Raw genomic sequence first — 16,398 nt, 5'->3', positions numbered from 1 at the left:
TAAGCAAAAAATGCAGACAATTGTTAGAAAAAAATGTGAAATACACGGTCCGTAACTTCGTTAAAAATGAATGGATCGAATCGAAACTCGAGCTTGATCTGTAAATCATGTAGATGGACTCACACACCAAATATAAGGTCGGTATCTGAAAGCTTTTAGGGAAAAGTCTTAGAAAGTGCTACTTTAAAAGAAATGTATAAGTCCAGGACTAGTAAATTCGTCGAAAATCACTGGGCCGGAACGAAACTCGAACTTGATCTGTAAGTCATGTAAGTAGACTCACACACCAAAAGGCAATCGACCGGATTGAAATTCAAACTAAATCTATAAGTCATAGAGGTAGACTCACATAACAAAAAATAGGTAAATATCTTAAGGCGTTTAAGAAAGAAACCCTCTAGAAACTGATTCCGGAGGGACGGACTGACGGACGGACATTGCGACTGCTATATGTCACCTTACCGGGGCATAAACAAATTTCGCTCCAACGAATATTCAGGAGCGCAATCGCTCAATTGGCGTGTTACAGGCCGATCAGTCAATTAGAGATGTACTTTTTACATAGTATCTACGCCTATTTCGTTATATCCCTGTGATTAGGATGGGTAATGATTTATGCACATAATAAAAGTTTGATTTTGTTATATAAACTTTAACTTGTTGCATTATACACATAGTTGGTATTGCCTGTTTCCTCAACTTATGTATTTTTGGGTGTTATGCAGTCCGTAAAGAGAGCCTTGCATTAAAGCATTAGTGCTAAGCACTCGGCTTCAACTCAATGAAAGAGTGACAAAGACGACAAACAATGGAAAACTTGTATTCGCACTAAAATAATAAGAGATTGTCCTACTCCAAAAACAATTGATATGTTTCAGACATCAACGAATGCCGCATAGGAGCATCGAAATGCTCTCACATGTGCATCAATACTGCTGGAAGCTACCATTGCCGGTGCAATCAAGGTTATGTTCTAGAGGCGAATGGATTGGCATGCACAGGTACCAGATGAAGATGAATGACATTTAACATTGCTAAGTATTATTAAAATAATATGCTATGAATCGGTATTCCTTTGAAATTGATGGATTTGTGAAAAAGACAATACATTCGTGGAGCCTGTCTAAAATAATTAATTTAAAAAACGTAAGGCCACTTATTTATCTACGTATACTGGTACATAGATAATCAACGAAAAACCTAATAAATAGATGAAATAATATACATGTATAAATAAATATAACATCACAGGACAGCATTACGCTTTTTACAAGAAATTCTACTGAAAATGATCATCAACTATTTGCAATGCCAGACGAGTGAATACAATATCATTCGACGAAATAACAATGAAACCGAACCTGAAATGCGGATTCTTGACGGGATCGATGAATATCAGTTGCGTCCTTTAGACGTTTACAACTTTCATCATTTTTTATCAAACAAGGGGTTGGTTTGAAAGTTACACAAATTAATACGTGATGGAAAAATAATAACTTTATTTTTCTCGCGACTTAGCTCATGTTTGTTCCGCATAAAAATCTTACACTTACAAAGCATGCATGTTAAGAGGCATGGCATTTAAGGACTCCAATCTAATTGGTTCTCTAGCATACAAAAACAAACTAAGAATCTATTTCACAGTCATTGTAATTATTGAGCCAGGATCATAATAGTTTGGATTGCTTTATAGTAACGTTTGCATCAGTCGTGAGAGTGTTATACCTTTTTAGATATCGATGAATGTGCTGACGTTCTAAATGGTGGGTGTGATGATCTGTGTATCAACACTGTCGGGTCGTTTAAATGCGCATGTAACGGAAACAGCACCATAGAAACCGATGGCTTTACGTGTTCTGGTATGTTTATAAAATAAGATGTAAATATATCATCATAAATGTTTGTACCGGATTATATGAGTGAACAATTCAGTTTACGTTTATATATATTATGACAACATAGGGCTAACCAATCAAGTACACTTTACAGTAATAAATAGTTATTTATATACGATTTTCCAATTTTCTCTTTTGCATTTTTTACAAAATTATATTGATGAATTTGCTGGTTTTATCAGGCAGAATCAGTAGAAATGTAAATACATAGGGGTCATTACAGGTGCGAATGTGGAGCCCTCGAATTTCTTTTCAACAAACGGTCTCATTCATCAATTGTTACCAAAAGGATGTCATTACATTATAATGTCCAAGTGTGATGCAGACTCCAAGAGTATAATTCTGTCATCGACATCAGCCTGGCACAAACTTCAGAGCAACAACGATGTGGTGTATACTTTTGGAATAACCTTCGTAGAAATCAAGACAATTGTTCTGCCGTTGTAAATTTCCGGTTTACAGGTCAATCGTAAGTCTAGGCAGATTTTGTCAGGTTCTCTGCAATACTCATCTGCTGATGGAATCAAGACTGGCGATGCAAGAACTCAGGATTGCTGGTCATTCAATATCACCCCAAAAGACATTCATGATATAATACAGTCCTTTGCGTTCACAAGAACGTTCTTCAGTAATATGCAGGACATTCTGCCGTCGTGGCTGCAGTTTGGCCAAACGGGGGGCGTGGTTCTCAGCGCCAATGAACTGCAAACCGAAATACGAACTGGCGCCGAAATAAACGATGGAGTATGCAAAGGTGCACCGTTGAATCCCAGTAAATTTTATAACGTTTTTCAGCTTGGACATGGATTTTCTATCAACATATATGGTCTAAACTTTACCATTCCCCGCCCTTTCTCGAACAAGATGTACTGCATAATAACAGATATATGTGAAGACCTGGGAAACACAATATTTCTAATTTTACCTGAAGGCTCAAGAGATGTAATTGATAAACTCAGCATTTTTAAGTCATTGAAGCAAAGAATGGAAGTAATAATTCGTCCAATTGGAATAGGATTTTCCCTAGATCAAAGAATTCAGAACAATTGGGAAACAGAAATTAACTTTTGGCGTGGCGGTGACGAACTATTTGTATATCCGTAAGTACTTTTTCAAATGTGTTTTCTTTTTTATTAATGGGCAAGGGACGTATTTTCAGGAAATTATGTTTATATCTGCTCTTTTTTTACATAAAACTCGTTTATCAAATGTAAAATGGCTTGTGAACTTCTGTATACCAGAATTAAGCAGTCCGCCAATGTCTGGATCGAAGGCGAGGCATCATTGGCCTACGGATATCTACGAGCTGAAGGCAGAGCTGATGCACATGTAGCTGTACCAAATCTCCAAATGGTGAGATACACTATATTTCAAGTTTTGCTTTAAATTGACATCATTAGAAATGCCAGTAATTCCTACTGTATTAAAAACTCTATAAAGTTTTGTTTCGCGTGTATTTTAATGATACAATTGTAAGTGTTATTGCAAAACATGCGACAATGTGTTTTAATTTATGTAAAGGTATTGTATATTTTCATCAGCTCAGAAATGTGGTTATTGTAGATTCTTCCAAGTATTTTTGCGGGCGAGTGGCGTTTAGGAGTTCATTTCACTGCAACGGCTTCACTGCAATTGAACTTTGATTTCTTTGGGGACAATATCAACATCAATCTTTTGCCTTCAAACGGCGAGGTCTTGTTGTACGGGTCCTTGGGAGGTAGGCCGATAATGTCTTATCTATATTCTATGGGAAAAAAAAATTATATTTGTACAATTCTAATGCATACTTATGTTTCATATCGAGTACTGTGTGTCATACCAGATAAGCTCGTTGTCCCTGATATATACGGCGTTTTTCAAGCCCTGTGTTACCAAATCGCTATTTTGTGGCAGATCTCAATCCGTGTTTATGTATTTTGCTTTGTGGAATGTCTATTTGAAACGATTTCAGCAAAGTATGCTGTTTTTTTTTTTCATAAGGAGAGTCGGCCTATATGTTTTTATGCTATTAGGATTATTATTTAAAACTATTCATATATGACTGTTTCATTAGTGAAAGCAAGCCATGACATTTTTTTCCAAATTTGAAAATCTGTTAACTAAAACAAGGGCAATAGTCATATCAACTACAAGACAATGACTACATGCTTGCTATGGCAGCTGATCTCAAAAAGTTGTTAATAATTGCACGGTTGAATTTCATTATTATTTACCAGCAAAAGTTTATGATCATTCGAAGTAAATCCAATTATTAAAGTAACCTACTATGCAATGTCCCCAGGGGCTTGGTTTATTACGCGTAATTTCTATACATTTTATTGCAAAAATGTGATATCTTTCAACCATTCGGAATATTTGCTATTATCTAAAACACAAGATTAACCATTCAATCACATTTTTTATTGAACCCCTTGACTATGCTATTTACAGAAAGACAATTAGATACACGATTTATGGATGTAGTGTTTATTTCGGCTTTAGAATTGTATATCTCATATGACAGAAAGAACTCAAAACTTCTGTAAAAATATTGACCAATAGGGTAGCATTACTGATAATTTTGAAAATTGAATACATGACATTTAATATGAAGCTTACAAAATGTTTTCAAAAAATATTTCAGATTTACATTTTAAAAAGGTTTTTTTAACAATAGGATAACACTGTAAATCGAACAAGTACCATTTTTAAATCCTATATACCTGACAGAGCTCCAGATAAGGTTTTGTGAAATTCTTAAATTACCACCAGATTTTCAAAAAGAATTCTTAACTTTGAAATTTTATTCTTAACGTTAGTACTAAGTTTTGGAAAATAATTCTTATTTTTTCTAAAAGACCTAAAAATAAATAATAATGGTTATTTTTATGCAAAAAAATCAAAATAAACATACTAGCAACTTTATTTATGCGAGTTCAACAGTGTCTTTTCAGTATTATACAATGTTATTTTTCAAATACCTTCATATGCCCAAATTGTGCTTAGATTGTATGCCTTAGATGAATTTTTACATACTTCACAATTAAAACGGATCTCCCCTTCAATCTTTTCAACGATTAGCCACGGGACTTGTCCCTTCCACTCGTTCAATGTTTTTTGTGTGTTTAAGTTTGGACCCGTTGTGTCGCGTTTTTGTTTAGCTTTTCCGACTGTTGTCGGCAACTGAACAAACAACATCGTATACGATCTTTTCTATAATGTCTTTCTTAGCATTTAACTTCGGCTTACTTTGCGTACAATATGTTAAAAGCGTGTTTTTGGACGCTTTGCAGTTTTTTAGGACGTTCTCTGGGCGCCGCCTTTTTTTTGACAGATAGACTGTATACGCCGCTTTTATTGGAAAAAATGCGCTTTGTTATACACCCGATAACCATTCTATATAAGCACCGCAAAGATCTTTAATACGCAAAAAGAACTCAATAAAAATCGATACGATCCGATGTAAAAATAATATTCGTAACTTGATTTTGAAATTCTTAATGGTACGACAAGATTTTAAAATAAATACGAAACGGACTTGAACATAATTCGTTATTACGAAAATACGACCCTTATCTGGAGCTCTGCCTGAGCAAATACTGATTGGATTGCAGTGACACATATAAAACATTGACAAACAAGCTTAATTTAATATGTTTATAAACTTATCTGCATTTGATAGACTCAAATAAAACACAATAAATGTTCTGGTATATGCAAGTACAGATATTTTATTATAGTCAACTTTGATATTGACGAATCAAACGGTTTTGGAGCATTCGGGTATTACTATCCATGTGTGATTTTCAAGCTAATTTGCAACGCCTGATCTGAAAGATACGAATTTTCTTGGTATGTTAGCGATTGCCAAAAATGTCATTGAATCCATGTTTTCGATATATTTTAGGAATTGACAGTCGCACATGGTGCGGTGCGTCGGCAAATCCACCAGGACTGTTTCTTAATGCTTTGATAAGTATAAATGCATTTCGGGATATACCACTTTTAAACTTTATAAACATCGACCTTAGAGTGAGGGCACACGCCTTTTTTTAAGTGATCCAACGATACGCATTGCTTTCGACACGGCAAGTATAGTGGATGATCTGATGCACGTTGTCAACATAACAGAAACACTTGTGAAGAATTTAAAGAACGCTGCAGTAATCTACGCATCGAGGCTAAAAGACGGGTCGGTTGTATACTTGAACAAACTCATTCAGACGGCTTCTGAGATGTTGGTTGCTGTAACTGATCTCTTAAACGATGTTAGACAACGTAATTTGGACGAAAGCCTTTTAACTCATGCAGCTAACGAGCTAAGTCAGATTTGGCATGCATCAATTAAGACTCTTAAAAACGACACGCGTGTGTTTCTTGCATCTATCGTTAACAACAGTTTAACTTTACAGCAAACAGTATCCCAAATATGTTTAAATGCAATTAACGATATCGAGACGCACTTTGGTAAGGTTATAGACAGACTGCTGAACCCACTTGATAAGATGTCCCCAGGAAATGAAGGCTTAGGGATAAAATTTTATGGAGATCTTACACTGTTTGGACTGCAGTTCCCAACTCTGGAAATTGAATTTGTGTATTCAACAGGCACAAAATTGTCACACTGTGATCGGTATGAGTTTGCTCAGAATTTCTTAAAAACTGAAAAAGCCATTCGAATATTTGCCACTTTAAAGAGCGTTGTACCAATTGGTCGATTTCTTAAAGCGGATGCCGGTCTAGGATATGCGATAAGCCTTGAATATAAAGGCAAGTTTGCTTTAATTGTTCGAGGGGAAGCATCGTTTCTAGGTTGCAGGGCTCGTGTAGACATGTACATTTCGCAAACGGGTTTGCAATTCTTCTTGGAAGTAAAGATATGGTCTGCATTTAAGGCACAGTTGGACGTTTCGTTCAATACAAATCTTAATATTATGAATCACGCGATACCGGTCTTACAAAATGTATCCTTAAACATAAAGGGTCGTTTTATTGCGGATGCGGATGGTGATGGGGATTTCTCAGACAGTTACCTGTCGGCGCTTATTCGGTTTACACAACATATCGCAGATGAGGCAGAAGCTCGTTTGAGTGGACTGCAGGAAAAATTATCGGCGGCTCAACATGATTTAACTGCTGCACAAAACTGGCTTGCAGACAAAAAAGCAGCTGTCGATTCAGCAAATACTGGCTTTGATAACGCAGTGAAAGCATTACAAATTGCTAAAGTAAAACTTGAGGAAGCAAAAACACCTTTTCGAAATGCAATTGATGCATTGGAAGATGCGCAACGCAAGGTTGATCGTCTTTGTAAACTTAAAGAATGCGACAAAATATGTGTTCCAGGTTTGAAGTGTAGTGTGTGCTATAAGAAAGTGTGGTTTATAAGAATACCGTATCCATGTTGTTCATTTACGAGCTGTATGTTTTCTATTCCTGACCCGTTATGTGCATTAGCAAACGCTGGTTGTCGTATACTGCGTGGATTCGCCTATGCAGCTCTAGAAGTAGCTCAACTAGCATTGCGTGTACCAATTCTTGTACTCGATGCAGCAAAGGCAGCCGTAACTGTTGCACAGGTAGTTATAGATAAATCTCGTGTGGTTTTGGAAATTGCCAAAGTTGCTCTGGATATGGCAAATATTGCTTTAGAAGGTGTAAAACTGGTTTTCGAAGCCGCAAAATTAGCTCTTGAAGCGGTAAAAGCAGTTGTTAAACTCGGATTTATGGCACTGAATTTTGTATTGAAATACGGTTTACAATCCTTGATAGACGTCAGGAATTGCCGCTTTGAAATTGAGCTTTCAACTAGCGATTTGCCAATATTTGATGTCCAGTGCGAAGTGAATGCCTTCAAAACTGGTTTCGTACCCGTTGGTATAAAGATTAATTTTAATGATCCCATACAAAGTATTTGGAATGCTGCCAAAGCTACGATTGAGATGATACTCAACAAGATCGGCAACGTTTTTTCTGGCAGAAAAAAACGTGAAATACGAGATAAAACACTAGCCGGTCTGTACACGTCGATGCGATTTGCACGCAACACCGATGTAGATGATTCGCATTTTGAAATGTTTGCAAATAAGACGTTAAATGACACTTTTAATACGTACGCGGGCTTAAATATAAGCCATTCGGATGAATACACGTTTCGGAAACAATTGTTTATTGAAAAATGCTTGTTATTCACACGTATTCGTGTGTTTTTCTACGATGCGACAAGCACATTGTCGGACTTGGTGCACGACACTGCATCTACGATGAAGAATATGACCTCTATTAAAGGGTCCATGCAGGCAATTAATACTCACGATATGTCGAGCAAGTTATCCTATGAAACTATTGGCGTGGATCCAATAGTTGCTTATAATGAATTCAACATGAGTATTTCTGAATTGGAGAATACAATTGACGGTGCAAGTGAAAATATTTCAACAGATCCGCTTTTGATCAACCTAGCCTTGTTTGCTGAGGATGCTAGTTCGTTTTTGGACACTGAAGCTGACGATGCAAACAAAATAATGATCGTTAACCAATGGATTGCTGCCATGAATAATGTCACAGCGGAGTATTTTAATAACGATACGTGTGTTTCATTTTTGGATTGCGCTCACTACGCAATCGCCGCCTTGTATGAACAGTTTGTTGTTGTCAATGTAACAAACCAGACAGAGACCCTTGAAAGTGTATCGCAATTTGAAAATATGTTTCTACTTTTAGTAGGAAACGGTTCCCATACCATCGAGGACGTTGATTCGATGGCGATGTCTTTATTAGTGACTTTACAGCAAATGAAAGAACACTACGTCTTTTGTTCAAAAGCTCCGGAAATGCTTGCACCTCTTCAAAACATTACTGTGAAGACTGGCTCCAATGTTTCACTCGTCTGCAACGCAACGGGTGACCCTAGGCCAAACTTTTGGTGGTACAAACATGGGCAACTGATTCCCGGTGAAAACAATATGTTTTTACATATTGCTAACGCGGGTCAAAACGATTCCTCTGCGTACCACTGCAAGGCTGGTAATTTGGTTGCAAATTACTCGTTTGAGGAAGCATATGTGAGCGTACTGGGTAAGTAAATCCATAACGATTAACTTGTTTTCGTTTTGTGGTAGTTAACAATACTGAAGTACACTCTTTTATAAGTTATAAGATTCCATGTTCCATATGGGTGAACACATGGTGTAACAATACTATTAGCACTGTTTCCTGGCGAGTACTCTTTTAACATCATTTAATTTAACACATATCATCCTTCAACGAAATCACTTATTAACCATTCTGACTATACAAGTTTGCGATGAAATTCGTAAACATGCTTTTATCCAGACAGTTTTAACACTAAGTATTATGTGGCATTTCATGTGTTTACCTGTGCTTATTTGCAGATAATTTTGGAGTGGTTAATAATGAAGAAGCCACCGGTAATATTAGTAGTTCTAATCGTGTTATTAAGTTGGTTTATTTTTAGAAAAACATACTCTTCTTATAAAAACACAGTTTTAGCATCGATAAGCTTTACAAATAAACGAATCGATGTGCAATTCACATAAAATGGTTTTTAAATGCTACATATATCGTCTGTGGTATTGATTTATAAACATTGATTAATATGTGTTAACCGATTGTGTGTGTTATTTAGACGATGAACAAGGTGTAGACCTTATACCAATATTGGTACCGATCTGTCTGGTGCTGCCTTTGGCAATCGCTGTCGTGGGTGTTTTGGTTTGGAGATATCGTACCAGGTAGTTATTGATACATCTATTAATGCCAAACGTGTGCACAAACTTTTAGCACAGTATGTATGTTTGCTAAGTGTGTTCTAATGTACTGTTGTGCTAAGCACATTTCATTCCTGCAAACAGTCTTTAAACAATGTATACAGTAAAATCTATATAATTCCACATCCACTTTTTCTGATATTAGATTAACCGCATATATATAGCAATTTAGATTTATTTTCAATTAATTCGTGCAATAAGTAAATGACCATAATTTTTGTCTTACAAATCTTATGTTAGCAGTTAATATATATATTGTTCTCATAATATATTCAATGAAAGCATATATGATATATAGCATGTTTTGCTGTCAATGCATAACTTTGAAGAACCGGTTCTTAAATTTTGATACGAATTTTTATGAGTCACTTTAAATATTTCCGACACACTCTGAGACAGTTTATACTTAATATTCCATGATTCTAGAATGATGGCCAGAACGAAAGAACCAGTCATAGGCTTTGAAAACAACACATATGGTACAACCGAGAGTTTTCCCACCGCAATACCACTCCAGGACAGGTCAGGAAGGAGAACACGCCGTTAAAATAACTAAGAATTGACGAATCATGGGAAGTTGGTTTAAAAGAAACATTTACATTATTTTCAAAGTCCGTATTTTGTATCATATTGAAGTGTGTACGGCGTGTTTTAATTCGGAGGTTAACTAAACATTTAAACGTTTCAAAACTGGAACATCCGTATCATCTTTAGCATTATTTTATTTGCATTAACAAGAGTTCGTATCCATCAACTGTTCCTAAGAATAAACAATAGTCTTACAATTGCAACGTTGAAATATTATGTCCAGTTTAAAACTCGGCATCTCTTATTTCTAGCCCATTATAATTTAGAACAATTTTCAACGGCCACATGCATCATTTATAACCTGATTATATTTTAAATATATTCAAATATTCAAGTATTTTGGACGTTATTCTAAAGTCCGAGTCCATATTTGAAAATAGCGGATTCGCGTCATTTGTAAGATTAATATATAGTTATACATTTAATTCATATAATCACCATAATTACCGAAATATTTACACAATAATAACATCAATTAATGTATACAAATAATTTTACGTGTGGTGGAAGACTACCACATATGAAAGTCAATTTCTGTATCTGATTGTTAAGATAGCATGCATTTTTATATCGTGTTGTCTTTTGCATTTTGTTAAAATATTATGAATAGGTATGTGTGTTTCTTCTTATACTCTCACACATGTTTTCGTATTTTTGTCAATCTAACCAACTGCTTAAAACGTATTGTAAATTTTTCGCAAGTGTGCGTTCCGCGTCTTTTTTTCTTTAAATGTTTTTTTATATAATAATATGCATGAACAAAAAATATGGAAACACATGCGGCGGGCAGCGTACTCTGGGTTGAGCTCGGACCTGCGGTTGGAATCCAGGAAAACTAAATATTTCAAAATGTTTTAATCGAATCATTATGAAACTTTAAGTATGTGGGCATTATATATCGGTGCAGTTTCATAACCAGCAAGATCACATGAAGCACTTCAGAATGTGTGGGCTTGAATTAACAAAGCTGGTCAAATAAAGTTTGTCAGCTCTCTCAAATAGTTTTCATTGCATCACCTCAAAACGTGATGACAATGTAAATATTCATAATGTCTCAACCACGTTTAATAACCAGCAAGATTGTCTTAGACAGTTCTGAGTTATGGGCCTTGAACTATCCCAAATAGTATACGTCCGTTCAATATCTTAAGTTTGCATAATTCAATCTTGATGAAACCTTGGTTTAGTAAGCTTGAGTGAAGACATAGCTTGAACTTTAAAGGTAATAGTCACACATTCTGAAACAAAGAAAAGAGTTTCTGCTTAAAGATTTCAATTTGATTCAAAGTATTGAATTCCAATTGTTTGTATAGGTAAGTTACAGTGAGATCTAGCATGGGACGATATTTGGCCGTTCAAGACGAGTTCAATGGTGACTGTTGCTTTAATTAGATAAACAGTTTCCGTTCAATTACTTAAGCTTTGAACACGGTGTAACATGGGCACTGCGTGTGTAGGAAGCTTACCTGCTGACCTAGCTTGCAATTTGATTATGGTCAAGGTCTCTATAACCCAAATAAAAAAAAACAGTTTCAGTTCAATTACTTGCATTTGGATGTATATCACTGATACTTTATGCGTATGTTGCTTACATAAAAGCCTAGCTTGGGGTTGCTTATGGGCCAGTCGGATAATACACATTCAATATCGTAGTTGCTTAAAATAGAAAAACGCTTTCTGATTAGTTTCTTGATCTTGGATGGAGGTATTGAGTGTCAGTTTGTGATAAGGTGACTAACCTAAATACTTAACACAATACTCTATATTACGTTAAAGATCTGGTTTCATGCACTTTCCATGTCCCTAGTTTTTTTCCATTACGTTGTGTGCTATCATTTTAACAACAAATTAATTTATCCTTCAATGATGAACATAACCCACACCTTTAACGCGCATATTTTGTGATAATTTGGCAATCTTGCTTAATAATTTGTTTCAAACCTTAATTTATGGCTGTGTAATTTTGTAAGATATAATATTCAAACGTTTGATTGACTTCTGCTATCATAATGTTGTTATGCTCCTTCTCAATATATTATGCACAGTACTACCAGTTTTGTACATAGCGCATTCCTTAGTTAGTTTTGTGTTTTTGTGTGCAAAATTGTATTTATACCATATAGTAATACATACACGCATGTTATATACATAGTAGACCATGAACATGTACTTGAAGGTTGTATATTTCACAAGTTGTACTCTTTCAGCCATAAATAATGCATATAGTTTTGTTTCAAAAGAGATTACATGTATAAACTAATTAAAATAGATTCCACATGTATGCATGTATAACTTTTTTCTATAATAATATGCACATACGAAAGATACTTTAATTGCTGCATTGCATTATGTATATTACAAATATTACGCAGATTAAACAAATACAGATGTGGTAATAACTATTTATATTAGGTGTTAGAAAGCATAATGTACTAGTAAGGGCTGTCTGTAAATGTGACCGGTTGTTTCCATTCTACTCATGTTTTTATTGTAGTTGTGTATATTTAAAATGTTTGCTTCATGTTGTTTACGTTAGCGTATCATTAAGTGTATTGAATTTAAATTTAACTTTGTGACAAACGTAGAAATATGGTTCTCCAATATCTCAAATTTTTGTATTAAAATGGTGATGGTTGTCTTGTATTTTTTTGTCCGACGAAGAGAGACAAATAATATCTGAACAGTTTGTTAACTAAAAGCTATCACTGACAGTGATAACTACTTCCACCTACCGCTTCAACACAGACACAATTTAATAATCAGACGCAGTTTCATCTAAGACCTTTAGTAACACCTTACATTGAACCGAGCCATATAGTTCTTGCGTATAACACATTGTTTCATAGTTTGTAGGTTTCTTTGATAAGGTTTAAAATCATTTAGTGCCTGTGTCCTAAATAGTAACATTTGTGCAATGTTGTGTTTATATCATTAAATGCATGGTAACATTTTAGAGCCGATAAACTAAATTTTTACTAGTAAGTTCTTTATTTGAATTTCAAGTTTAACCTTTTGTAAAGGTAGCCACACATGCAACAGACCATCTTTTATAGGTTAATTGATATTTCAGAATCATTAAGAAATATAGTCATATTATATAGCGGACTAGTGCTATTTTAAATATACCTTACTTTATTTTGAAACTTAAAATTATAGTGTGGCGTCGACTTTAAAGGTAGCACCATAGATGTTGTGCACGTCACAACGAATGGTGTACTTGTTCATTTGTGGACAGTTATTAAAAAAACTTTCATTACATTTGGGCGTTACAGTCCGCACAAGCTTTAATTTGACAATAAAGCATTGTATTTTTATCTTTTACCTGAAAGTTCAACCTTGACCTTTATAGTATCAATATGGTTGTTTATGTTGTTTAACGTGATACACCGTCTCTAAAGGTGATTAGTTTTGCTATTTTAAATTCCTTCAATGCATGGTACGGTTTCAGTTCGCACAAGCCATATTTTACATTAAAACCATGTACTCAAGTATTTGACCTGAAAGTGAGACTTTAACATGGAAAGTAGCCAAATCATTGGTGCGCGCAACACACATTGTTATTTTGATGAACATATATGTCCAGTGTTATTTATGGCAAATCCGTAAACGCCGTCAAATTTCATGCTATAACTAGATTTACAATCATCAACAGCATTTTAAGCGCAGGTCATGTTTAATTTCTTCATCCGGCATTTTCTCGTTTGTCGAGTTGACGCACACATACATTAACATAGTCGCTTATGTTAACTAGATCAAGCCTTATATGCCACAATTTGGTTGTATGCTTGTCCTGTTTAGCTCTATTGACACTGACTCAGTCTTTTTTGTCAAATAAGCATCCTATTGAAATATTCGCCTATTCTTCTCTTTCATCACGTACTTGTCATTTTCAACTTGCTGAAAACATTGAACTTCCCCAAGGACATATAAATTGGAACTATGAAACAAGAAAACGGAGTCGTCGACCTTAACAACTTGTAAACAATACCAGAATTGTATTTAAAAGGTAAACATTTATGGTACATACTATTTAGATCCATCTTAACAAAGGTCAGGGTTCCTCAATCAAGCATAATTATGGTTATTAGTGTACATGTATATATATTTAGTTGTTTCGGTATATTTTAGTTTGCGAAATGCTAATGTTTATACCGTTTGTTGTTCATAGGAAATTAGCATGAATGTCAGTTACAATAGTTTCAAAGTGGTGCTGACTAGGAATATGGTTCACCGTGAAAGTATTACTTGTACGAAAAGATAACTGCGTGTAGAGGAAAAAAACGTCTCAACTTGTAAGTTAAAAATGTATTTCTTTTAAAATTAATTAAAGTTTCATGTTTTAAATACAGTTTTAGCATGAAACTGTTGAATCCGCATTACCATATCGAAATACGCTTTGTGGCATAGTTTGTGCTTTCATTTTGATGCGATTTATTTATCAATAATTTCAGCCTAATGTGTAGTGAAATTAATGTAATAATATATACAAATTACTGAGGTACTAAAATAAGTAAACATATAAATAAATAAACATTATGTTAATCTGGAATAATAATAATAATGTGAGAAAGAAAATAAAACACAATATTTTCATACTTTAGTTTTCACTTGTAGCACGATCAAACCACTCCAGCGAGTGTTTCAGAAGTGTCAGAGGTTCATTGACAAATGATGTCAATGCGACTTTATTGGAAATGTAATATATGTATGTGATACAAATGCAAAACCGATGTCTTAATTTCAAACTTCACATATTTCGAAGATGTTTAAATATTTTGAGTACATATCCATACAATGTCATGCTTTCAACGTTTTCACATATAAAACTCCACAAGAAAGTAAACGTACTTCAGTAAGCAGATACTGAAAAATTATGTTTATAAATTGATTTTTTGTCTTGACAATAAATTCAAAAGGTCAAACGAAAGTATCCAGGGTGTAAGTATTTATGAGATTAGAACCAACACAAGTTAAAACTTCATACGTATATAGATCTCATTTACGGGGGAAGGTGTGGAGTTTGCAGTGCACATGGTCAATAGAGTTTGCTCCCATATTTATATGTGTTGAAGTGTTAAAGTGTATGCTTCAATTTGTCCGGAGCGTATCTCTCGAACAATAAGAGGTACCAACTTGAAACTTTTAAGTTATCGACCTTTGTTAATTCTTATACATAAATTGATTTCGGAACATATCTCCAGAACTTACAAAAAATATGAGCTTGATAATCAGATCTTATGTAGGGTGAGATGTTTGTGAAATGCACAACTCCAGAGTTTGCTACCATATTGTTCACGTAATGCCCTTTGTTAATTGTTATGCTTCAAATTTTTCGGGGTCGTATCTACAACAACAATAGAAGGTACAAACCTTTACTTCATAGCGAGATAGATTTCGTAGGTTATGGGGGGGGATGTGCAGTACACAAGGACCATATCTCTGATTCTATATTTTAAGATATAGCCCTTTGTTATTAATATACACTAGTTTGGCCAGAGCATATCTCCAACACAATACAAGGGTTTTCAACCTAAAACTTTGATCCCATGGGCTTGCCATAAATGGCATAACTCGTGTTTTTATTAGTTAAGCGTTATTTCCCTTTGCTCATTCTCATATCTCTATATACAAGGTAAAGGTTTTGATACTGGAAACACCAATGTCGTCTGTCCGTCCACATTTGATAATTATGTAACATCATGTATTGGCTCTCAAGTATGTTTCATTAAATAATAACAAAGAGATTACAACAAGTTGATGTTCAAAAAGGTTATATAAACTTGTCTCTAAATCACAAGGTCAACAGGTTTTATGTTTGGTATTTATTATTAATTGTATATTATGTTTCTTGTCAAAGTCTTCTCTTTTAAGCATGCTCTTAGGGTACCAACTGGTCACGCCACATGGTTTATTTTTTCAATATCACAACTTGCTTCATATCACTACATGTAGCCAAGGAGAGTATTCTTTAATACAAGCAAACTCTAATTATGCATATTTTCCTGGAGCTTATCTTTAAATCTACCATAGGTATCAACTTGAAACGTAAAGGATAGATAGCACTCAGTTAAGAATAGGTCATGGAACAAAGGCCAGCATTGTTGCTTCCATATGCTTACATATTTGTCTTTTTGAATTTTGTATGT

The 16,398-nt window shown here is 34.7% G+C and overlaps 1 protein-coding gene across 1 annotated transcript; it reads left to right on the top strand.

Moving 5' to 3' along the window:
• The first annotated feature begins 875 nt into the window (after positions 1–875).
• On the top strand, positions 876–12,821 carry LOC127842391 (uncharacterized). The gene is made up of 9 exons (XM_052371876.1): positions 876–1,001; positions 1,734–1,859; positions 2,119–2,995; positions 3,137–3,248; positions 3,459–3,612; positions 5,782–8,951; positions 9,269–9,304; positions 9,523–9,628; positions 10,091–12,821. The coding sequence occupies exons 6-9, from the start codon at positions 5,984–5,986 to the stop codon at positions 10,209–10,211; spliced, it is 3,231 nt and encodes a 1,076-aa protein (XP_052227836.1). The 5' UTR covers positions 876–1,001; positions 1,734–1,859; positions 2,119–2,995; positions 3,137–3,248; positions 3,459–3,612; positions 5,782–5,983; the 3' UTR covers positions 10,212–12,821.
• The last annotated feature ends 3,577 nt before the right edge of the window (positions 12,822–16,398 follow it).

This window comes from Dreissena polymorpha, chromosome 8 (assembly GCF_020536995.1).
Source record: "Dreissena polymorpha isolate Duluth1 chromosome 8, UMN_Dpol_1.0, whole genome shotgun sequence".
NCBI lineage: Eukaryota > Metazoa > Mollusca > Bivalvia > Myida > Dreissenidae > Dreissena > Dreissena polymorpha.
The sequence above is the reverse complement of the archived record's forward strand: the minus strand, read 5'-3'. Positions and strand labels throughout refer to the sequence as shown.